The sequence below is a fragment of the Macaca thibetana genome, chromosome 2, assembly GCF_024542745.1.
Source record: "Macaca thibetana thibetana isolate TM-01 chromosome 2, ASM2454274v1, whole genome shotgun sequence".
NCBI classification, from domain to species: Eukaryota; Metazoa; Chordata; class Mammalia; order Primates; family Cercopithecidae; genus Macaca; species Macaca thibetana.
In genome coordinates, this window is record NC_065579.1 from 17,384,829 (window position 1) to 17,410,560 (window position 25,732).

A 25,732-nucleotide genomic window follows, 5' to 3' on the forward strand; every position below is an offset into this window, starting at 1 on the left:
CTGTGTATTACATTATGTTTCTATAGTACATTTTAATTCACTATTAATTTCTGAATATTAAATCTTGTTTCTAGTTATTTTGTATGGAATATACCTATACACCCACAGTACAGAGATTTAGATATAACAGCATATATGTGCACATATTTATATGTACCATCTATCCTTGATATTGATACCTTTTTTCTTGGTAGACCAGCATTTCAAAACTGGTTTGCTCTATAAGAAGATATGAGTATTATTAAAAGGTTTGTAGCAGCTTTCTATCATATTCTCACCACCACTGGAAGTTGTCACTCTAAAGTTTGTTTCCGATATCATTGGGAAACATGGTTAATACAGGAATCCTTCATTTCATGTGCTTAACCTTATTTTCCAGATATTGTGTTTTGGGGGGTTTTGTTTTACAAATTGAGGGTTTGTGGTAATCCTCCATTGAGCAAGTCCATCAGTGTCATCTTCCCAACAGCATGTGCTCACTTCATGTCTGTGTTAGGTTTTGGTAATTCTCACAATAATGTTTGAGTCATCAGTTCTCTTTGATGTTACTGTTTTAATTGTTCTGGGGCTCCCCATAGAATGCGCCCATAAGAAGCTGGAAAACTTAATATTTATTGTGTGTGTTCTGACTGCTGTCCAACTGGCCATTCCCCCCATCTCTGTCCTTCTCTCTTCAGGCTTTCCAATTTCCCGAGACAGCAATATCAAAATGAATCCAACAAATAATGCTACAATGGCCTCTGAGTGTTCAAATGAAAGGAAGAGTCACATGTCTGTCACAAACTAGAAATGGTTAAGCTTAGTGAGGATGGTATGCCAGAAGCCAAGACAGACAAAGTTAGGCCCCTTGTGCCAAATAGCCAATTTATGAATGCAAAGGAAAAGTTCTTGAAGGAAATTAGAGGTTCTAATTTCAGTGAATACATGAATAAGAAAGCAAAACAACCTTATTGCGGATACAAAGGTTTTAGAGTTCTGAGTAGATCAAACCAGGCATGACATTGCCTTAAGCCAAAGCCTATTTCAGAGCAACACACTAACTTTCTCCAATTCTGCGAAGGCTGAGAGGGGTGCGGAAGATGCAGAAGGAAAGTTAGAAGCTAGCAGAGGTTGGTTCATGAGGTTTGAGCACAGAAGCTGTCTCCATAACATAAAAGTGCAAGGTGAAGCGGCAAATGATGGAGAAACTGCAACAAGTTATCCCGAAGATCTAGCTAAGATCACTGAAGAATGTGGCTACATTAAACAGGTTTCTGATGTAGGCAAATCAGTCTTATATTGGAATAAGCTGCCACCTAGAAGTTTCATGACCAGAGAGAAGTCAATGCCTGTCTTCAAAGCTTCAAAGACAGGCTGAATCTATTTTTCGGAGCTAATGCAGCTGGTGACTAGGTTGAAGTCAATGCTCATTTACCATTCTGAAAATTTGAAGACTCTTCAGATTTATGCTAAACTTACTCTGCCTGTACTCTGTAAATGGAACAACAAAGCCTGTGACAGCATATCTCTTTATAGCATGGTTTACTGAATATTTGAAGCCCACTGTTGAGACATGAGACTTACTGCTCAGAAAAAAAGATTCTTTTCAAAATATTACTGCTCATTGACAATGCACCTAGTCACCCAAGAGCTCTGATGGAGATGTACAAGGAGATTAATATTATTTCCATGCTTGCTAACACAACATTCATTTTACAGCTCATGGATCAAGGATTAGACTTTCAAGTCTTATTTAAGAAATATCACAGCTATAGCCTTACAGAATATATAAGTGATTCCTCTGATGGATCTGGGCAAAGTGAATTGAAAATTTTACGGGTTTACTCTTTTATACACCATTAAAAACACTGATGACTTATAGGAGGAGGTCAAAATAGTAATAATGGGGATATGGAAGAAGTTAATTCCAACTCTCGTGGTTGACCTTCAGGGGTGGTAAGACTTCAGGGAAGGAAGTCACTGAAGATGTGGTGAAAACAGCAAGAGAACTAGAATTAGAAGTGAAGCCTGAAGATGTGACTGAATTGCTGCAGTCTTATGATAAAACTTGAATGGATGAGGAGCCTCTTCCTATGGATGAGCAAAGAAAGTGGTTTTGTGAGAAGAAATCTACTCAGTGAGCATGTTGTGAATCTTGTTGAAAGGATAACAAAGGATATAGAATATTACATAAACTTAGTTGGCAAAGCAGCAGCAAAGTTTGAAAGGGCTGACTTCAATTTTGAAAGAAGTTCTGCTGTGGGTAAGATGTGTTCAAACAGCATTGCCTACTACAGAGAAATCTTTTGTGAAAGAAGAGTCAGGCAATGTGGCAAACTTCATTGTTGTCTTATTGTAAGAAATTGTCAGTCACCCCCAACCTTCAGCCCTTTGATCAGTCAGCAACCATCAACATCAAGGCAAGACCCTCCAGGAGCAAAAAGATTACAACTCACTGAAGTCTCAGATAATCCTTAGCACTTTTTAGCAATAAGGTATTTTTAATCATGGCATGTGCATTGTGTTTTAGATATGCCATTGTACACTCAGACTACAGTATATGGTAAAAGTAACCTTTATATACACTGAGGAACCTCCAAAATTGTGACCCCCTTTTACTGCAGCATTCACTTTATTGTAGTGTTCTGGAACCAAACCTACAATACCCCAAGGGATGCCTGTATTATTGTTTTAATTTGTACTTCTTTGTGATTTTGAATACCTTTTCTGGTATGTATTGAGCAATGAAATTTTTTAATGAAAGCTAGCCAGTGTGATAAAAGGTTTAAAAACTTTATAGCTACATACGTCTTCTGAAAAAGTGTTCAGAGAATGGCGTACATAGAACATCTAGTACTTTGTGAGCGTGTGTGCCCGTGTGTATGCTAACATTATTGCTCAAAGATTCCCATATTACTAGTTAATATTGACAATTTTAAATAAGATATTGTATATTTCAATGATAGTATCTATATGCAAACATCAATATTTAACTTAATATAAAAAGCTGTATACATTTGGAAAAAGGAACTTCATCTTACTGTATTCCATATTCACATTGTAGAATGGCCTTCCTAAAATGATGTAATTGTCCCTTCTTTCCAGTTTTTATAGTCTGCATTTTTTCATGTTTATGATTTTAATTTTTACAAAAACCATTTCAAATTAGAAAAGAAGATTGTATTAGTCCAGTTTTACAGGTAAGAGACTTGAGGCCCAAGAGGAGCATCGTTGTGTCTTTAAATATTAGTTGAACATTTATGATTTAGTGACAGGATCATAAGATCATAATTCCATTACTGGAATCTAGTTTACAAAGGCATTCCTTATGTTTGGTGTGATTTTTTTTTTTTTTGCTATTACATATAAAAATCACAATAAATGCTCTGACAAACATTTCTGTCAGTGTCTCTATTATTTCCTTAGACTTGATTCCTAGATTTGAAGTACCGGGTCAAGTGTTGTGAACATTTAAAGGCTCGTGAATCGCTAGTTTTTCAAGGCCATTTCAGACTTTTCTTTTGGTATAGACAAAAGCCAAGCCTAAAAGAGAGGAGTCAATGTTATTATATAGAGCACCATGTTCTCAATGCTATTTTAGTCTTTTCTCACTCATATTCCATATTTCATCCATGCCCTTTACTTAAGTGTGATAATTCTCTTTCCCCCCAACATCCAAAATGACTTTATAGATATTCTATCAATGGCTACAGCCCACTTTTTTGCCCCCTCATATTCAGGTAATTTATTTTTTCTTGTATTTTTTTTAAGTTTTGAGGTACGTGTGCAGGTTACCTAGGTAAACATAAACCACACAGTTTGCTGCACTTATCAACTCACCACCTAGGTATTAAGCCCCACATGCATTAGCTCTTTTCCCTAATATTCTCCCCTCATCCTCCCCTGATAGGCCCTAGTTATGTTGCTCCCCTCCCTGTGTCCATGTGTTCTCATTGTTCAGCTCCCACTTATAAGCGAGAACATGCAGTGTCTAGTTCTCTGTTCCTGTGTTAGTTTGCTAAGGATAATCAGCCCACTTACTTTTAACATGATACTGATTATCAGTCCTCCTTCCCGCTGGGCTGGACTAAGATTATGTTGATCTTCCTTGATTTTAAATGAACTTACAAGCAGGATCACACACCAAAAAAACCTCTTTCCTCCAAGCCAGCTATTTAATATAAGTGCCTATGTTAAATCCCCGATTTAGGATATGAAAGTAAGACCCACATGTTCAGAGATATATATCCAACCTGCTTTATCTAGCTTTTCACACCAGGGTTAAAGCCTGACGCTAACATGTGAGATAAATCCCATCAAAAAGATGCATCTTTTTACTCAGGCCAAGGAAATAACAGTAGGTCTGGAGTATTTATCTATCCATAGCTCTGCCTATACCTTGACCTTTCTCTGTATCTTTCTTATCGCCAAGCCCTGTCTCTGAATCGGTTTTGTCATACATCATTCATGTTCCTGACATTTTTACATTGCAGATTATAAAATATTGTGACTTTTAATTTTAGGTACCTAGTAGATGAAATCAAGAAAAGAGAAGGATTCAAGTTACTGCTGGAAGTAAGTGATTGCATAATTATGCTTGTGATTTTGTCAGTTAACAGTGATGAAGGTGGTAATGTTCTGTTATATATTTCATTGGTTTTTGTGTTGCAGACTTAAAAAACAAGTCATTAGTTTAATTCATAGAGTCTATTATGTTAATTTACTCTATTAGTGAGTACTTTTCCTTTGTTGGATTCACAGAGAATATACTTGCCTTTAAGTATTGAAAATTAAAATGCTCAATTACCAAAGGATAATATTGAATAAATTATAACCTCTATCTTGATATATAAATTGCATAATGATTGTACTGCAAATATTCATCTGTGATGTAGTGGTGCCTGCATGTGAAAATTAAGTGAATGTACAATACTGCATACAGTTTTCTCTTTTTATAAAATAATGAGAGCATATTCGTTTTGGAGCAACGGGAAAACAAGCCATTTTGTCGACGTTGTATTGTTTGCTATGTGTAAGAAATGAGGTTGTTACAAAGCTAACTATAAATTGCAAGGTTATCTTAGATTTTGTTATAGTATATGTATTATAGCAGTTTTTAACCTAATGTAAAAAATAACCTAGAGATTCTAGTCTTGGAGCCTGTGCTATATATAAGAAATCTAGCTGGCTGGGCATTGGTGGCTCATACCTATGATCCCAGCACTTTGGGATGCCAAGGCAGGCGGATCACCAGGTCAAGAGTTCGAGACCAGCCTAACATGGTGAAACCCTGTCTCTACTGAAAATACAAAAGTTAGTCAGGCATGGTGGCTCATGCTTGTAAACCCAGCTACTTGGGAGGCTGAGGCAGGAGAATTGCTAAAACCTGGGAGGTGGAGGTTGCAGTGAGCTAAGATCATGCCACTGCACTCCAGCCTGAGCAACAAGAGTGAAACTCTCTCAAAGAAAAAAAAAAAAAAAGCAAAGTAAAAAGAAAAAGAAATCTAGCTTTTTTTGGGTATTTATTCAATAAGATGCATTGAACAATTTACTATGTGTCAGGCATGGTTCTAGGCACAGGAGATAGAAAACAGAAAAGGGGCCCCGATTTCATGATGCTTACATTTGACTGGAAAGTGAAACGCACTAAATAAGCAAATTAATAGGGAAATCAGGTAGTAAGAGTCTTAAAACAATAAAACGTGTTCATGAGATAATCTAGTATATAAATGAGACAAGGTTATAGATATATTATTGTATTAGGGGGAAGAGGGTAAAATGCTGAAATGGGGATGGCTTATTTGGTTTGGGTAATCTGGGTAGGGGATTTTAAGGTTATCTTTGAGCTGAGACCTGAATAAAGAGAAACAGCAAGCCATGCGGATATTTCGGGGAAAGACATTCTGGCAGAATTGGTAAACAACTGCAAGGCTTAAAGCTGAAGAGAGTTCTATCTTTGAGCAGCCAAAAAAAGTTGTATTGAATGAAGGGGAGTGGGCAGCAGGTGATGGAATTGGAGAGGTGGGCAGAGACCAGATCAGGTGGTGGTCAGGTAGGTCAAGGTAAGGCCTTTCGCCTGTATTCCGAATGTAGTCATTGGAGATGTTTTAACAAGACAGGGGTTTGACTTGCATTTTAAAAGACGATGCTTGATGTCATGAGAAGAGAGGAATGTTGAAAAAGCAATAGTGAAGAGAGGACAAGATAAAAATAAGGAAGACAAACTTGGAAACTTTTTAGTAGCCAAAGTGAAATATGACAATAGTCCTCAGGGAAGTTTGGGAAATACTTTCCAGAGAATCTAGACCATGGATTCCACTACTGTCTACAAAGGAAGCACCAGATTAGAAAGTTCTAAGCTTCCAGAGTTCCAGAAAGCTAGAGATATGGAAGATCTTGCATGCATTCCAAAATAATAGTTAAACAACTTTCTGGTAGTACTAGAAAGACGACAAATTTAGAGCACGAAAAGTTCTACAGAACAGACAACCTGGTTTCTTCAATAGGCCAGTGACGTGAGGAAAAAATAAAGGAGGGAGTAGTGATAATCTCTTTAGGTTCAAAGAGACCAAAGAAGCATAACAACCAAATAAAGCATATAGACCTTGTGAAATCCCAGTTTGAGCAAGCCAACTGTAAAAAGTAATTCTTGTAACAGTTGGGGAGTTTTGAATATGAACTGGCTATTAGACGGTGTCAAGGAATTGTCAATTTTGTGAAGCATAATGGCATTATAACTATGTAAGAAAATGTCTATAGTTTTTAGAAGTACATACCTAAGCATGTATGGGAGAAAAAGCAGTTATTTTACTTGAATTGAGTTTGATTACTTTATATTTTCTCGGGTTTGAGTTTCCTATTTTCTCAAATTTGAGTTGTGTTATTTTCTCTGGTAATGGGAGCTATAGTACTTATGAAAAGTCCTGTACACATTAGAATTGTAGTCTTTTGATAGAGCTGGAAGTGAGAAAAAAGATGGGCCGATTAAAAAGTTGTTTATATATTCTTCCTGAAGGTTTAGAAAAGAGGGGAACCACTTACCATTATCATTAGGAAATTGCAAACACTCAAGTCCTTGCAATGAAAGCTAAGGTAGGGTTTAATTATTAGTCAGCCTTCTGCCCCTGGATTTTTCATCTGTGGGAGCCAGCTGGCCCACAAGCAGTGAAGGTGATTTTCTAAATGGTTTTCCAGAATTCCTGCTGTAAGAATTTTTGTATGTGATCTGCATTTGCCGCTTTTCATTACAGCAAGAAATAAAGCAGAATTAGACCTTGAATGTCACATATAAGTATTAAGTTGATAGTCTTTTTGCTTATATATGGCATTCGTATGTCTCTATGTACATGTGTGTATTAGAGTGTGAGAGTACATGTGTCACTGTTGTCTAACAGCAAGGAGAAGGTTAAGTGGAACATTGGAAATTGTAGATGAACATCACAGGACAATACCCAGTACTTGAATTTTTTTTCCTGAAAAGAACAAAAATACATTTCCTGAAGATGATTGAAAGTTATTTTAAGTGAATTCTGAATTATTCATAGGCCTCTGAAAATCATCTCTTTTTCTGTGTTGGATCTAAGATCTAATAGACATTTCCTAGAGGTATATTCATTCTTAAACTATCATTCACATATTTTATTTTTATCTCTTGGGAGAGTCCTAATTATTCAACTTTTTTCTTTTCAAGGTCTACACTAGGAGTTATTAATGTTTCATCAACTTTGAGCTACAGAAGATCTTCGAGGACATATAGTAAACTTCCTGCACGATGCAGGAAAGCTATCTTAACAGTATCTGTTAACAAGTGGTCAACCTCTGAATACTTCCTATTTGCAGAGAATTCACTAGTTCATTCCTCTTCCAGATAGCTCTAACTATTCATGTTCTAATGGTGAACCCACTAATATGTATCAAGCAATTGTGATTTTTCTTACATTGTTATCTTGTTATATAGTTTTATTAGGTTACAACTACCTCCTAATTGCTAAATCCAATGCATATTTTAATCATCTTGCTGAAATTCTGTAGCATCATGTTATCTATTTACTCCATCTCTTGATAGTCTTCCCCTGTCTTAGTTTCTTTGATTTCCTTTCCCAGTCTCTCAATTCCATGTGACTTGTTCTTTTCAGTCTCCACGTTAAGGGGTCTTTTCATCAGTGCACCCCCTTAAATATTCTTCTATACTCTGTCATCTTTGGCCAGTCTCCCTGAAATTTCTTCACATCCAGAGCTTTGTCATCAATTGCCTCTTTATATCTCCTCATCCTCAACTTAGCTCCTAAACTCTAGGCCTTTGTATATGAATATATCCTGAAATTTTCACCTAGATGCCACAGACACCTCAAATTCAACATTTCTAAAGTTTAAGTGTAGTATTTTCCTTACCAAAATTCTACTTTCTTCTTTTGGTCATTAGAGCTATGATCCACCCAAGCCAAAGTCTTGATGTTGTTCTTACTATCTCCTTTTCTTTCCCCGCTAAATACATCTTGAATGCTTAGTCTTCTCCACTCCCAAAGCCACTGCGCCTTAGTTCAAGATCTCACTCTTCAGGAGGTTGGTACTATCTAGGTACTGTCTCCTAACTTGTGTCCCACTTCCAGTCTCAGATCCCTCCAGCCTAACCTCCACACTGCTGCTAGAGCAGCTTTTCGAAAATGAGATCTATTTCCTAGAGTAGTGAAACTCTCCAGTGACTCCGTCTAACTCTAGAGTCAAGCCCAAGCTTCCAAGCATGTCATATAAGAAGTCCTTCATGACATAACTCCCATCTGCAATTCTAGCTTCACCTCTCTTCAGTACACCCTGTCCTCTATTCATTCCAAGTTCAGAAAGTGTTAGTCATTTTCTCGTCCCGATGCCTAGTCAATATTTATAACACAGAAAGTTTTGCTTATTAAGTTGGACAGCTTGGTTACCCCTCGTTGGACATTAATGTTTCCCTTCAAATATATTAGCAAGAAATTAACAGTGATGTACCTCACTAGTACACATTTTAATGGAGCTACTCATTCACTTTAGAAGACATCTCTTTTTACCATTATGGCCCCAAATAATAGTCACTGACTACAGTGCTTGCTGTGTGCCAGACATGGTACTAAATTTTGAAAACACATTTTTTCTATCATCAAACCAACCCGGTGGAGCAATCATCATCATCTACATTTTATAGTTTAGGAAGCAGAAACTGAGAAAGTTTGATACTCATTCCAGCAAAGATCTGATGAAGTTGAAATTCAAAGCCACATCCTTCCAACTCCAAAACTTAAGGCTTTTTGTGCTATCCAGTGCTGCCTTTGAAATTTTTCAATAGTCTAATCTTAACACCTATAAGCTTGAAGTCAATTAAAATTCACCATTCCAGCTTTTCCTTCAGTCTATATTTGCATGATTGAATCTGTGTGCTGGATTCTGCATATATATTTATTAAAACAAAACAGTGCTAGCTTTATTATTCTGATCCAATGACATTATAAAGCAAAGGAGATTAATTTCTTTTGATATGATTCAGAATGTGAGCTGCTGCTACCTCTTAGTGACCACTAATTTCTTTCCCAAATGGTCTCAAAATTTGATAATTCTTCCTGAAATTGATAAAGAACTTTATATATTTTTTGTTTGAAAACCAGTATAAAATGTATTCAAACTCTTCTTTAATGGCACATTACTCTTTTGTTGTGAATTTTTAAAGATTATGATAATGCACTTGCTGCTACGGAATTTTTGCACCCTTCACTAGACACGTGGACTCCTGTAATACCTTCCTAATTTTGTGGATTTTAGAACAGACTAAATGCGTTCTCAGGACACCCAAGTAGTCAGACTTTCATATATGTAAGCAATTAGAATTAAGTGGTGTATAAATGATTTTACTCTGAAAATACTCAGTGCCTTGAAGTCTCTTAAAAATTATGTAAAATACAAGCTACAGAGGCAGAGACAGGAAAAACTCATACTTTTGCAGAAATTCAAAAAGGTATGTTTTTCAACTCTTAATGATTTGGGAAATTGCCAAAGCGAAGATACTCCAAATGAAGCATCAAATGTCTTCCAATGAAATGAACTGTCAGAAGGACTTTATAAGCTTTCAAAATGTTGTAGCACTGAAGCCATTCCATTCTAAAAGTGTTTGGGCAAAAGGAATCAGATCTATCGCTAAACCGAAACTTACTAAAAAATGTAAAAGATTTAAGTCCTAACTTGTAAAATATAGAACCTATAACAGCAGATAAAACATCGTAAACTGTTTTGTAATGTTCCTATGCAAATGAAAGGGAATAACAAATTTGGTGACACGTATTAGAGTCCATTCAGAAGACAAGAACTGCATGGTAAAGTGTGAAATGTATCAAGAATTATTAAGGGATTGGAGGATTGCTTCATAGGAGAGAATGAAAAACCTAAAAATGAACAGGAGTAGCAGATATAGAGAGCAGCCACCACTCCTGGAACTGAGATAGAGCACCCAAGAGAAAGGCCGTCCCTTTGCAGGACTGAGGTCTAGACCTCTTCAGAGAGAGTATGACCTTGGCTCATGGGATAACAAAAATTTACTGAGGTGTTACATTGGTGGTACTCACTAGAAATCTAGTCTGGATTGCTGAGCTGAGGGAAGCCATCCACAGGGGCCATGCCACAACTTGGAAATCACTGCAAGCTACCCAGAAGGAGTGCCAAAGAAGTCATCCAAGGCAAGGTGCCTAGCTGGCATCTCTCATGAGACCACCTGAGGGGAATATGCCAGGAAAAGCCATTTATGGGCCCTTCACTTGCTGCCTGTCTGCTGTGATGCCACCTGAAAGGGGTGTACTGGGGGAAGCTGCTGGGGTCGATGGGTGGGGATGTGCTCTGGTTTCTGGTTACCAGTGCTGCTGAAAAGAACCACAGATTCTGTAGGAGACCCATGAAGTGAGCACACCAGGAAGGCATTCCTCCTTCCTTCTCCAATGTCTCTCCAGCGCCCTCTGCTGACAAAGTTTAAGATTGGACCAGATGTCAAGGGAGAAATATCTGCAGAGTCCACCTACATTATTTTAGGACACTCAAAAAGGGTAGATTTGTAGCTGAGAGGCAATAAATCGGTAACTGACATAACACAATCTAGTGACAGTGCTGCAAAAGTAATTGCAGTTTTTGCCATTTCTTTCAATACATCAGAAATCCACGTATAAATTGTGTAATTTGTAAGAATGATTGTAGTCTCATAAATGTTTGTGAAAATTGGGTTGAATTACAGTGTTTCATTTTTAACTATTTTGAAGACTTACTGGACTTGACAAGAGCAGAGCTATAAGAATGTTAATTTCAGAGATGAAATAAGATCAAGAACTTACCTTGTTGAACTGGGAATGTTTCTGGGCATTCACTTATGATTTAAAATCCACTAAACTCAAAACATTATATATATATAAAATATATATATTACATATATATATATATATATATATAAAAATATATATATATATATATATATATATATATATATATATATATCTCACCAGTCTTGATTTTAAGATATGAGATGATAGGTCTATTTCTCTTTATGAAATGCTTTTAAACTTTATATACTAGAGCATAATTCTGATGGTTAGAGAACTGTTATAACATTGATTATTACAAACTGTATGGCAGAAAATGAAAATCAGTTCAAATATTGTCAGTGTGAAACTGACAATGAAGATGTGTATGACTAAATCTTTCCTGAATACAATTCTGTATGTCTAATTTGTGAACCCCCAACATAATGTCCCAAATCTCCTCGTCCTGAGTACAAGTCTTTTGGTCATGGAACTTCCTATATTTTTGTCCAGTGAGGACAAAGCCTTGTCTGCATGACAAAGGCTGGGCTAAAGCCTGTTAGAATACAGTTCCACGTTTAAGCAAATCATGTCTGATAGAAAAACAGACCAGCAGTGAAGATGACTGGGTTACGGTTACTTAGTGTAGATGACAGTTTCTCATAGAACATACACTGCCCACTTCAGAATCACTTGACATGCTTCATAAACTGCCAATTCTTTAGCCTTTTCTGGGATGGACTTAGACACTGGACATTTTGAACATAGGAACTCAGAATCTACATTTTGAATAGGTCTTCTAGCTAATTCACACTTTTACTGATATTTGAGAGCCGGGAGTCAAGGTGATGCTCTTTTTTCAAAAGCAGTATTGGCTAGGATCATAGTAGTGCTGGTTAGTGAAGCCCACGCATGTCGTGCTGCTATCAACTCACAGGTAATCAAAGCTTTTGCATTTGTCAGGTGTAGGGGGCCAACTTTGGCTGCCTTAAGAAAAATAATTATTGGAAGCCTATGATGATATAGCAAATAACTTAAGGATCAGTGTTGGAGAGAAAGGATCCAGGGCATCTCTAAGCATATATGCAAGCAGGCACTAACTGACAAAGCTGGGTTGAGTCAGCCTTAAACTTAACTTTTTTCCTATTTTCACATTAAGATGAAGGAACCCGCTAGGTGCACACTATGGAGAAGAAAATTTTTAAATAGGATGTTATCAGAAGGCAGAAGGGATTGTTACTCTAAGATTGTGATATGTTAAAGTTTTATACCCATGGTAACCCTTAAAGAAACTAAGTTTTCAAAGTATTTAATTGCATTCTAAGAAATCTTAGGATAACAATTTTAAATTTTTTCTAATTCTCAGCCTGAATATGCCAATATTTGCTTTTGGTACATTCCACCGAGCCTCAGAGAGATGGAAGAAGGACCTGAGTTCTGGGCAAAACTTAATTTGGTAAGTAATAAGTAAATGGTATTTTTCTTTTTGATGAAGGTGATTCAGTGCACATTATCTGTTGATCCTATAAATAATTCTGTGCTTGCTAGGCCCTCTTATCTAGAGAAGTGTCTTCTAGTTCGTTAAGAAGTAATGACAGGCCAAACAGTTGTAGACGTTGTTCACATGTAACAAATTAACATGGTTGACACACACTCTCAAAACAATTAGGTTGTAAGATAATTATGGAATTTGTTAGAAGTTCTGGCTCACAGTGTACTTCAGGAAGTGCCATCTGGTCATGGGACACAAGGTTAGAGTTGTGTGATGAATGACTATTTCAACTCTGCTACTGCATCTGGGCTGTTGTTTCACCTTACTTGGAAAATAATGTTAAAAGTCTAAATCTGATACTTTTTGTGAGCTTGAGACCTTCTGTCTTCAACAAAGGCCCTATGTCTTACACCCAAGGAGATTACATAGAAGAGAAGAGATGCTAGCAATGGGTTTCAGTTGAACACCGAACAAAATGTGCTTGGAAGTGTCTTCACACACAGCTGTTGGGGCTGATCATACAGTGTGAGGAGAGGCCCCAGGCTCTAGGGACTGCTTGTGTCTCATCTACTCCTCGCCTAGCATGGCCCTGCCAGTTATAATCCTGCCTCTAATTCAGATTTCCAAGAACTATGGAGTCTTGCAAGTAACACTATTTGATCCCACTTTCCAGATGTATGAACATAATGCATATTGAAAGTGAACCCATGGGAGTTCCACTGGGGATTATGTGGTCATGTAGAGTGAAAATTCTCACGGGCTAGCACCAACAAAATCAGGCAATTCCCTACCCTCTTGAGTGAGATCAAGTCAGCACAGCTGACTTTATGACCCTGGTTAGTAAAGCTGACTTGCAAACCCCTCCTTACCCTCAGGGGGAAAAGGATTTTTTTTTTAAGCAATTTTTGTGGTCCATAGCCTTTAGAAGACAAAAAAACAAAAAACTCCCTGCTCAGATAAGTGACAAACATTTGCTGATGTCCACTAAACTATGCACTGGAAATACAAACATCAAAAGGATGTGTCTCCGCCCTTGAGAAACTCAATATTCCCAGAGACAACGAGTAGAGAGACAATCACAAGGTAGCCAAGAAGTGCCTGAATGGAGATTAACTGTGCCAGTGAAAGTAGAAAGGGTATTTACCCCAATGTGTGATACTAGAGCTGAGTTTTGAACAATAAGCAGATGCCAGTCAGGGGACAATTGTAAAGTGGATTCCAGGAAGAATCACAGCATGAGGACTCAGGCTCAAGAGGAGAATGTGGTTCCATGACCACAGGGGTGCAAAGAAGCAGTGATGGGAGGTGAGAAGAGTAACAGACAGAGGGAGGGTCATGGAGCCTTGTCTCCCATGGCAAAGAGCTTGGGATTTTTGCCCCAGTCTAATTAGAAGGAAGAGGGCAGAGCCTTTAAGTCATAGTCACTGATTGCCTCACTTGGCAGCATGTCCTATTTAGCTTCAGGTCATTTTGTTTATTCATCGTTCAAACCTCCTAACCTGTAACATAATAGATGACCAATACAGAAGTCTTCTACCTCTTATCAAACCTTATCAGGTAGCAAAGATGGGGAGAGATGGATGGTGTTATCTGTGCCCTTACCTATTTCAGGCAGTTAGCATAGACCTTGGGATTTGTCTTGTATTTTTGTCACATGCAAAATAGCAAAGTGCTTAAGAATACATATCAGATGTTAAGTAACTCAGAGAAACAGGAACTGGACAATGTGGGAATTTAGAGGAACATTTTTTCACTTTGATGGAATGTGGGTGACATTTTTTGGTAGGGTAGGGAAAAAAATTACAAGTTGAGAAAGTTATGGTCACCATTGTTTTCACTAAGCTAGAAATTGTTTTTTCATTAAGAAAAAAAGAATGTGATATTTGTGTTTCACTAACTCAGTACTGTTGGACCGATAGGAATTAGAATAACTAGATACTCATATATTTGGGGACTTTTTACTCTTCGTTTACTTTGTTTTTTAAAAAATTGAAATTGAGTATGGATATAATACAGAATATAATGCATTTTTTGCCCCAAGATGGTGTCTTGCTCTGTCACCCAGGCTGGGGTGCAATGGCACGATCTCTGCTCACTGCAACCTCCACCTCCCAGGTTCAAGTGATTCCCACCTGAGTCTCCCGAGTAGCTGGGATCACAGGCATCTACCATCATGCCTAGCTGAGTTTTTGTATTTTTGTCGAGATGGGGTTTCACCATATTGGCCAGGCTTTGACTTCAGGTGATCCGCCCGCCTCGGCCTCCCAAAGTGCTGGGATTACAGGCGTGAACCACCACGCCCGGCGTGTAATGCACTTTTTATCTTAATTGGGAATTGAACAGGAATTGGGACATTCTCTTTTATCCCCAATATTTGCCAAAGTGGATCATATGGTAAATATCCAGTTTATTTTCTTTACTGTCCATCTTGGACTCTCCATCCCTTAATTTTGGAAATGCTTTTCTGCCATTTACAACCATTGCCTGATCTAGTAACAACTTCATTTGTTATAGTTGCTACCGAATAGAAAAAATGCCTGCTGCAGACAAATTGTCACTGGTCCTGAGTTTCTTAATTTCCTATCATTCTCCTCCTGCAAGTCGAGGTGTCTACATGAATTTGGCAAGGGGGAAGGGAGACATATGTATATATATATATACACACATATTGTTTATGTGGTTTTATGCTTACTGTAGAATGAGAATGCAAGTGTATGATTTATAACCTGTAGTGTAAATCACACTTGAAATTTTAGGGTTTATCTTGAATAGAGAATCACAAGGCTTTGCCCCTCTGATGCAGACTAATGTCAGGTTGAGCTGTCGGATTTCAGATTTGCTGGTGTGATAAATCTTCCATTTGGTGGCAGAAGGGGAGAGGGATTATTTGGTAATGAATCTAGAGAGTTGGAGGGTGTAAGTGTATATGTGTGCTTGGCAAGTATGTGCGCATACATGAGACTTTGAGAACACAATTTAGTCTGTGGCCTGTAACAATACGATGACACTCTGTGATACTGGATCTGAGTTCCAATGACTTCTCCTTTCAAGATGCCCACCATAAGATGTTCCTCTTTCCGACTTACTCATTATTGATATCTTAAGGTCTTCATCATTACTTCCCTAGATTGTATGTGTCTCATTTTCTGGTCTCTTTGCCTCCTGCCATCTCCTTTTCCAGTTTATTTTCTTTACTGTCAGTCCCTCTTTACCTCCATCTCTGCTTCATCATGTCACTCTTCTGTCTGGAAGTCTGACTTGCTTCCCATCCCCTAGTACCATATAGCAACTGGTCTCAACCCTGTCGGAGTCAATGACCACTATTTGTAGTAAAACACAATATTTAGGAGAATATACCCATTACTCTTCTAAAATGAAACCAATGGAATACATGACCTCCTTATACGCAGTTTTGTAAAGGGTAACATAAGACTTTATAATACAATGTGAAAGTTTATAATAAAATTATGTAAATGCTTAAGCATGACAGTACTGGAAGACAAGTGATAAGATTCTTGCATATACTCTTAGAAACAGTGAATGTAGGCTATTCATGAATGCACACTATTATAAGTAGGTGATGTTGGTGATGAAAATAACAGCAATAGTATGGTATTAGTGATATACTTTTCAAAAATGATGAACAACTTTTGTGAATACTCTGAAGAAATAATTTTTCCCTTGCTTTACACGGTAGAAAACTATTAAAAATGGCCACAAAATATTTGGCATTGGTATGTGAAACAGTTAGGTTCTGTGCTTGAATAATTATAATCAGGCTTCTTACACCTCATGCATTTCTACTAGGACATTTGAAAGTTGTGTAAAACATGGGACAGTTCAATGTCACTCAAGATAACTCTACACAGTGCAGGGCAGTTGACACCTCTGGTCTCCACCTACTAAATGCCAGTAGCAGCCCCCTCAAGATCATGAAAATCCAAAGCATTTGCCCAGATTTCCTAGATATTCCCTAGGCAGGTGGTAGCATTTCCTTGAGAACCACTGTCCCACAGAATAAAATCTCACCATGTCTTACCAATTGAATCTTGTCTCTTTGGCATCCAAAGCCCTCCATGTCTGATCCTAAGGCACTTTTCTAACTCAACCTATGTGATTTCTTGTACTGAGTAAATTGGCCCAGAGGAGTTAGGAAACACTGGAAACTGGGTAATGGATATCTTTCACTAATGAAATTGACAAATCACTGTAGTTTTCAATGTTGATGTCTACTGTTGGTGAGCATCAAGAGACTCCTGCAAGCTGTTCTTGGGTAAATTTTGTACCATTTTTCTGAAAAGCAACTTTATAAAACATATCAAATATCTTAATTTCATTTTTCTTTCAGCAAATTCCCTTTCTAAAAATGTATTATTTAAAAATAGTTATAGAAATATTGGGGGAAGCTACTAAGACATTATTTTAAAATAACAAATATTTCAGAAGAAACTAAATATTCAACTATAGAGAACTGGTTAAATTTTAGTACATAACTTATAAACCAATTTGTAGTGTCCAGACAAAATTGTGTTTCAAAATAATTCATATTAAAAAGGGGTTTAAAACAGCCACTGTATTATACCAATATCGAAATTTTATGCTTAAATGTACATAAGTACATATAAAACTGTGTATGCTTTAAGGGTACATAAGAGGTGCCAAAATAAAGTTGTAGGTGATTTTATATTTCTCTTCAGTTTGAAAATTTTCTATAATTAGTGTATGTTCGTGAAAACAATAAAATGAGATACATTGGAGTTAATTGATCCAATGAAGCCACAGATTTCCCTGAGTGCTTTATCTAGACAGAAGTTATCTAGGTTTCAACCATGTATTTCCCAAGAGCCAGAAAAATTAAGCATTAATCCCAATATGGTACATTTTTACCATTTTAAAATTATCTACACGTATTACTTGAGAAATACAGCATGTAGATTTAACACAATTTTTGTAAGGATGAAGTTTTAAATATTAAAATGTTTTAATCTTCTTGTACCATTCTTTAAGGATCATTATACAATATTCAATCGATTAGTTTGCAAACTATTTTCTCTTATGACATGTTCCTAGGTATTGTGTTCAATGTCATCCCTTCCCACCTCTCCCTCCTTGCTAAAATACACACAGTATCTGCATTGGTTTTAAGTTTAGAGGCATTGCTAGTAGTGGTTCATAGTGATCTTCAATAGGCTTCTTAGGTTTCCCTGAAAGCTTCCGGCATTGTGGTAGTTATACTTTGCTTTTTTTTGTTTTGCTTTTTTAAGATGGAGTCTCACTCTGTCGCCCAGGCTGGAGTGCAGTGACACAATCTTGGCTCACTGCAACCTCCGCCTCCTGGGTTCAACCGACTCTCCTGCCTCAGCCTCCTGAGTTGCTGGGATTACAGCTACTCACCACTACACACAGCTAGTTTTTCATATTTTTAGTTGAGATGGTGTTTTACCCATGTTGGCCAGGCTGGTCTCCAACTCCTGACCTCACGATTCACCCAACCTTGGCCTCCCCAAAGTGCTGAGATTACAGGCGTCAGCCACCGCACCCAGCCCTATACTTTGCTTTCTAAAGTAACTTCCTGAAATAAGTTTGTATGTTTCCTTCTTCTGAAGCTGCCCGATAGTGATCAGATATTGAGAACGAGAAAGTTGAGGATAGAATGCAAAGATAAGATGGGAAATGTTAGACCCAGAGAATGTAATTGAAAATTCCACTCATTTGTTTTGCCCCGTCATTATTCGGTACTCTGATAAAGATTTCTTCTTTTGTCAATATTTCATAAATAATTCTACATTATGCCAACAAAATTTACATTCTTAAAAGTAATTAACAAGCTGTCTTTTCGTATTCATGTATGGTTATTTGTTTTGTTTTTTTTCATTTGCTGACCTGCAGATTTGTGACTAATGTTATTTATAACAGGCTCCTTTCTCAATAGTAGAGGGGAAATAAATCTTAAAAATCTACTTGATGGGTTTTATTGTTTGGTGATAAAACTTGATGATATCCCAGATATCTTAAGAATTTAGTATTCTCCCTGGCAGGTTTCTGATTAACGGCACTTGAAGATGAGACTGCATAATCTGGGTAGGGTGATGTGGAAACGTCACTGTGGAAACCTCACAGTGAAGACATCCACACAGGCTGCTGCTTTGGATTTTAAGGGAGGGTTTTAGCATCTCTTTCCTTGCCCCATTTATTTTCTGAATGTGTTTTTGCGTGTCTAGTATCTGGACATATTTCTAGCCACTCCAACAGCAGTTCTGTATATAATGTCTTCTGATCTCTTAGGGACTCAGATATGCTTACACACATGCACACACGTGCACAAGTTCACAATTGAAGGCTTGTGTATTTTTCAGAATTCTGATTTTCTTTTGTCATTGTCTTTGACATTAGTATATTCAATCACTCAATTTTGGATTGTGAACTAAAAGCACCTGGGTCTTCAAAGGTGCAGCGATTTAAAAAATGTTCAAAGATTAGATTCTTTTAAACTTTATGCTACAGAATTTATAGTATATCCTTCAAAAAATCCTGTTTCCTATCACTTTCAAGCTGTAGTTTAAAATTTATGTTTAAAGAGTCTAATATCAAAGTGCCTTTTAAAGAAAATAGTTCTAAATATGACTTAAGAGGCTCCCCTTATTTGGATAGTGGCTGGGATGTAGATTTCAAGAATGCTTAGCTAATGAATATTCTGTGTTTTGTAGACATCATATGCTCTTTCCCCTGAACTATTAAAAGCTAATATTAAATGTTATTTTAAGTATTCTGTCAGGTAGAGATATTATGTACAATTTGTCATGCATTCTAATGGTAATCAGTTTTGTTCTTACGCCTTTCTGCAACTAAGGGTCAAGAAGCCACTTAGGTACTTCTGATATAATTATGGCCAGCTTCAGCTGATTGCTGAAGCTGGAGTGTCCCTTCAGCTGGAGGGCAGGGAATATTCAGTGCTTTTCTTGCTTTTATGCTCATCTCTTTTCCAGTTAATTGTTGTCTTTCTAAATATACTCCACTGGATTTATACAATTTCAACCAACAAAAAGTACCAATAAAATTCTTGTTGTATGTGCATGTTTGAGGGGAAGTTCATGAGTTTTCCTTTGTGTTTAATAGCATGTTTCAATGAATTTATTACTTTACTTATTTGCTAATATGTTGTTTTGTGGTCTTTAAACATTTTCATAGATAAGTGTTTTATGGCCAGTAACTTGAACTCTCCAGGAAAGCCAGATAAGCACAGATGTCCTCATTATAAATTTTTCTTTCCTTGAGTTTAACGGCCTCCCTTCTCTTATTTCTGTTGGACTGTTCCAATCTGTTGTGGCATACATTGAGTTTGGCCTATCTCTTGAAAATTAAAATAGAGAAGAATGAAGCTGGCATTTCCTGCAGACTGAGGCTGACCTCAGAGGCCTAAGGCCAGGATGAGACCAGTTATCAGAGGAATTTTCATGGGAGTGGCCACCCACAGCTCACAACAGTAAACACTTGTTCACTTGTGACCGACTGATCCACTGGGCACCTTTGATGACAGTCATAGGAAATGAGGCCAAGGAACAGCTAAAGCTGCATTTCACGAACATCTTTTTGTACATCAGGTCTATTGTTCTATAGACACACATATGAGGCAAAAGTATACTATTCTCTGTACTGGAGTGCCACTGGCTTTCTGTGTAACATTTGCACATGAGCCAAGTTTATCACTTAAGTCTGTTTCTTTAATGTCTGTTCATATAAGGTCTAAGTGAAATAATTCTGAATTTCCAAATATATCAGGGTGAACATCAGGGAAAGGCAGAAGCTTAATTAATGCTTATGGACCACTTATCGCTGTGTATCTATGATTTTATTTGATTTACTCAGTCGAGTTGCAAACCCAAATACATATAGAAGCTACACAAGTGGCATAAATGAGAGGAGCTCGAGCATAACACAGGAGGGAGTGATGGGGACTGTGATACACTGAAGTATATTGGCCCCAGCTAAAGAGAACAACCTCTACTCAGCTCCTAATCATGACTGCCATGCAGGAATGCAGGTCGGAGTTGCCAAGTCTTATTTTTAAGAGAAGCTAGATAATGTACAGATGCTTACATGAACTCTGTTTTTAATGTTTTCAATATTGGCAAATAATTTAGAAACGTGTGATACACATTTGTCAGTGGGATCTGGTCTTCAGGCTTTTAAGCTTGCAATTCCTACCTAAATTCATCAGTCCTTGATTACCTGTGTGTGTCACTGGAAGCTCCTTGAGAGTTTGTCTCATCTTTGGCTCCTCCATGGCAACAATTCTGGAGTTGGCCCACTATCGACTTTGAGGGATGCTTGAGCTCTGTCATCTACCGAAAAACTGTCTCACGCTGTCAGACTGTCAAGTGAGTGTTTTAAGGACTGTAACCTTGTGGCAAATGTGGCAACACAATTTAGACATATGGGTGTGCGTGCGTTTTGGTCTTGTGTTTTCTCCTTTCCGGATTCCAAGAATTAGACAGGGCCTCTGGGCTTTCATGCCTCTCCTGAGGTTTGTGTGTTCTGAAGATGTCCAGCTTCCTAGATGTTCTAGTAACCTAAGCTGGCCCATGATGAGACCATAGAGGCAACAAAGAGGCAGGCACAGGAGGAAGCAGGAGAAATTTCCCTCAAGCCAGAGGAGGGTACAGGAGACAATTTCTACAGATAGGTTACACAAAGCAGGGAAGCTGAGGATGATTCCTAAGGAGTTATCGGCGGGGGGGGGTGGTGGGTGTGCGCGCATGTGTTCCAGACATTGGAACTTCTGCCCATATCCTAACAGATAAGGATACAGCACTGTCAGTGTACCAAGACATCATGTTGGGTCAGGTCATAAATATTTCACTGGTCACTGGATGGACCAATGACCTAAACATGAGCACTGAATAAGATCCTCATTACCTCTATAGAATCCTTTGGGGCTGTGGGAGTTGTAATAACAACTGAGTGACTTTCAGCAGCCTTGCCTAGGATGGTGGCTTGCAGTTGGATTTAATTTTATTTAGAGAAAATATAGTACTGTGACATTTCTTGCACACTTGAGTTTATGGAGCAAAATCCATACCCACAACATAACCATTAAGGAAATTGCTCTGGACTTGATGCAGTATTTGTTGTTGCAAAAATAAAGAATGGACCCCTGGGCTGAAAGCAAAAGACTTTTTTCCATGGTCTCTTTGAAGTCCTTTGCCAGTGCCCAGCCTGCCCCCTGGTGGCACTTTTGCTCACGTTTTTGGTCATAGCTGGAAAATGACACACTAAATGCTGAGTGTACAACTGTGAAATGTTACAGAATTACAACATCACAGGTGCCAAGGGTATCCGATTCTGCCAGACCAAGAAAGACTCAAGTCAGAAATTCTCAGAGGATCAAATTGTTCCTTCTCTTCACTTCAGATATGTTTCTTTCTTCCACTTTATCTCAGAGGAAGTCACATCCTTTGTCTCCAAAGCAAACTTTTCCACGTTTGCCTTTGAGGCTTCTTCATGCCTCAGAGGTCACTGCACCTGCAGTCTCGCCATTCTCTTCCTTCTCCCCCTCCCCCGCTTCCTGTCCTTTCTTCTCTCCCTCTCTCCTTCTCAAAATTTCATTCTTATTTCCTCCAATATCTTGTTCCCCCCTCAATTGATAAACATGTCCAGGCTTCAACGAAAGAAATGACAATTTTTCCTTAATATTGTTTTCCCCTCAAGCTACTTCACACTGTCTCTTTCCTCATCCCTTTGGACCAAACTCCTGAAAAATAAGAATCTTCAAATGGCTTGCCCTCTGTAACAAGTAGTCCCTCTCATAATTTATAAAACCATTCCCATAATTTGGGGTATTTAGGTTTCCAGGATTTTGCCACTGTGAACAATAACAGATGAACATCTTTTTTCGCTCACATCTACTTTTGCTATTTCCAGGAGATAAAATTCTCAAAATGTAATTGCTGACTATGAAAACACTCATGCGACTTTGAGCCTGATTAGTTTGTATTACTATTTTTTAAGAAGTCTGCATACATTTACAATGCCAGCAGTAAGGAATGCGCACACCAGGTTCAATCTAACTCTGACAACATTGGGTGTTGTAGGGATAAGGTGAGTATGGGGAGTTAGAGAGATACGATTTTTTATCTTTCTAAAGTTTTATTTTACACATATATGTATTTATTAATTGTTGGTAGGCTGAACAATTTCTCATTATCAGTGTATCCATTTTTTCATATTTTAAGTATATTTGAGATCTGATGTTTTCCTTTGTAAATTTGAATAAGGGTAACATGGTTTGGGTTTTAAAGCTGTCTTTGTAACATGGAAAGCAAATATTGCCTTCAGTATAATGTCCTTTGTATTTAGTCTTGCCGTTTTTTCATTGTACAGAAGTTTTAATTTTTTATGTATTCAAATCTGTCAATCTTTTCCTGCATAATTTATTCCACTGCTTCAAACCTGAAGTTACTGTTTTCTCACAAATCTGATATTCTAATTCTATCTCCTGCTGGCTTTACTGTCATTCAATTTTTTGTATTTAACTCCTTAATCCATGTAGGGGTTATTTTAGTGCACCATGCAAAGTATGAATAACCTGATCATTTCCTCAAAGTATTATTCAGTTTTTCTAATTAATTCCTCCTAACACTTTATTTTGGGGGTACTTATGTGTTACAATTTTAAAAACTATTTCAGTTTTCCAATCTGTTCTATTGATCTGTGTCTCTTTTTGTGCCAAGAACTAAAGGATTTAAAATAGTTTTCCTTTACAATAGTTCTCAAATCTGCTAAAACTCTATCCTCCTGGATTCCTTTGTAAAATGGCATTCTTTAATAATTTTTAGTTTTTATATATTTTAGAACGCTTTAAGTTAAAAATGGCATCTTTTAAATATTCTTATTGAAGATTAAATCACCGATTCTGGAGTTAAGTAAATAATGCCTCTGCCGCTCAGTGGCTGCGTGACCATGAACAAGTTACTGAAACTTGCTTTCCTTTTATTTTTCCATCAATAACATGAGGATGTTAAAAACTACCTACCTCACAGAACTGTGATGGGGATTGACTGGTATAATGCTTAAATACTGTAAAGTGCTTAGCATTGTGCCTGGCACAGAGTAAATGCTTAATATTAGCTTTCATTATTATTCATCCTGTTACCTCACATTTGAAGGACTATATGAGCCCAAGATATCTTCTCCATGCCTTTTTGTTTGCTCAACAAAATACCTTAACACTATCACAATAGAATTCCTAAAGTCCAACTCTCAATATGTCAACTTTCATGTTTCCCCTTGTCCCATAGGAAAGAGTCTAGAATCATTCAGGGACTACAGTGATCTCATTTACTCAACCTTCTTACCTTGTCCTCTGCTAATCCTGTTTACGTCCCCTGTGGTCTAACCGACTGAGCCACCTGGCTCCTGTCTTTACTTGGAAAGCCAGCCTATCACTGTCATTAAAAACACTGGCTTGGCAGTGAGAAAAACCCGGATGCGAGTTCTGGCTTCATCACTTCTTCGTGATGTGCCTTTTGGCAAAGTATTTTACCGCTCCATGCCTGTTTCCTCATGCAAAACAACAAACAACAACAACAACAAATCACAGTAATATGTTGTAGATTTTCAGGGACTAAATAGGATAGTACATGTTAACCACTTTATATAGTGCTAAGTAGGACAGGCTACATAATCTTCAGAGCCTGGTGTAAAGTAAAAATGTGGGGTTCCTTTTCCAGAAACTACTAAAAATTTCAAGATGGCAACAGTAGAGCATTACCACCAAGCATGAGGCCTTTGTCTGCTCAGGAGCTTGTGACTGTGCTGGTTGCACATCTTGAAGAATCCCTGGTGCTCAGGGTTAATGAGAGTGAATTGAGCATTGCCACCACCTCCTTGTATTTTCTCTCTGCTTTCTTTGTCCCTGGTGTCTTGTGCCTATATTCTACCACCTCTTCATTCTTGGTGCCCCATGTTCAATTTCCTTCCTGGAGGCCCCAGATATATACTTGTCTCCTCCTCTGAATGGGGAATGATGTAATCGTTTGTAAGCCATTTATAGCTTTTAACCAATGTCATCTAACCAATACAGTCAGTTTTTATGTCTGACTCCAATTTAAAATTAGAAGGTCAGCCTTCTCAGCTTTCCCAGGAACTTATTTCCTGGCTCCTGAGCATGAATACCCTTTTCAGATACTTTTATGACACATTTTCTTCCCCTGTCTCGGCAGTTACAATAGGAAACCAATATTGTGGGGGGTGGGGGGGGGTTGGAAAAGATTATGTCAAGCTAGAGGCGAGAGACAGTGAGAAATGACGCAATGCATAGGGGAAAATAGCTGATGAATGTTAGCACAGGGATGATGCATTACGATTTCCCTATGATACAGTAGATTGCAGGGGAGATGAAGGTGGGGACAATGTGTCACACTAGGGTCATATTTGAGTTTCAACCTTCCAAGCCTGGCTACTACAAAAACTCATGCAAAATAAAAATGTAGGGCTCCTTGTTCCAAAATTACCCAGAGTCTTAAGATGCTGACAGCTGAGCATTAAACCAAGCATACCCTTCTGAGGGCAGGGCCTTGTTCAGCTGCACAGGTTGCACACCCATGAAGCAAGCCCTGGTACTGAATGTTAAATAATGGGGTTGATTGTTCTTGTATGTTTTCACGATGTTGCTATCACATAGTAGGATGCCTAATATTTTGCTGAATCAATAAATTAAGGCATGAACTTGATTTGGACAACTTATATGCTTATCGTGGCTTCCTGAAGACATCGTGGTTCTTTGTCCATTATCCCACTTATAGTTTTACAGAATATGACCACTCATCCTGAAAGTGTGATTGAGTTGGTCTGCAGTAAAAACCTAGGATCATCTTTTTATCTGGCTTTTGATGTGCAGGAAGAGCTGAGAGCCACCACTTCTGATGAGTGATCTGTGTGGGGAATTCTCAGGATAAGG

General features: G+C 37.8%; 1 protein-coding gene across 1 annotated transcript in view; it reads left to right on the forward strand.

The window, feature by feature from the left end:
• The window catches only part of GADL1 (glutamate decarboxylase like 1), a 167,185-nt gene that overhangs the window by 102,301 nt on the left and 39,152 nt on the right, over positions 1–25,732 (forward strand). Inside the window, exons 13-14 of the mRNA XM_050777207.1 lie at positions 4,503–4,554; positions 12,649–12,738. Coding sequence (XP_050633164.1) covers positions 4,503–4,554; positions 12,649–12,738 — 142 coding nt within the window. The remainder of the gene's footprint in view (positions 1–4,502; positions 4,555–12,648; positions 12,739–25,732) is intronic.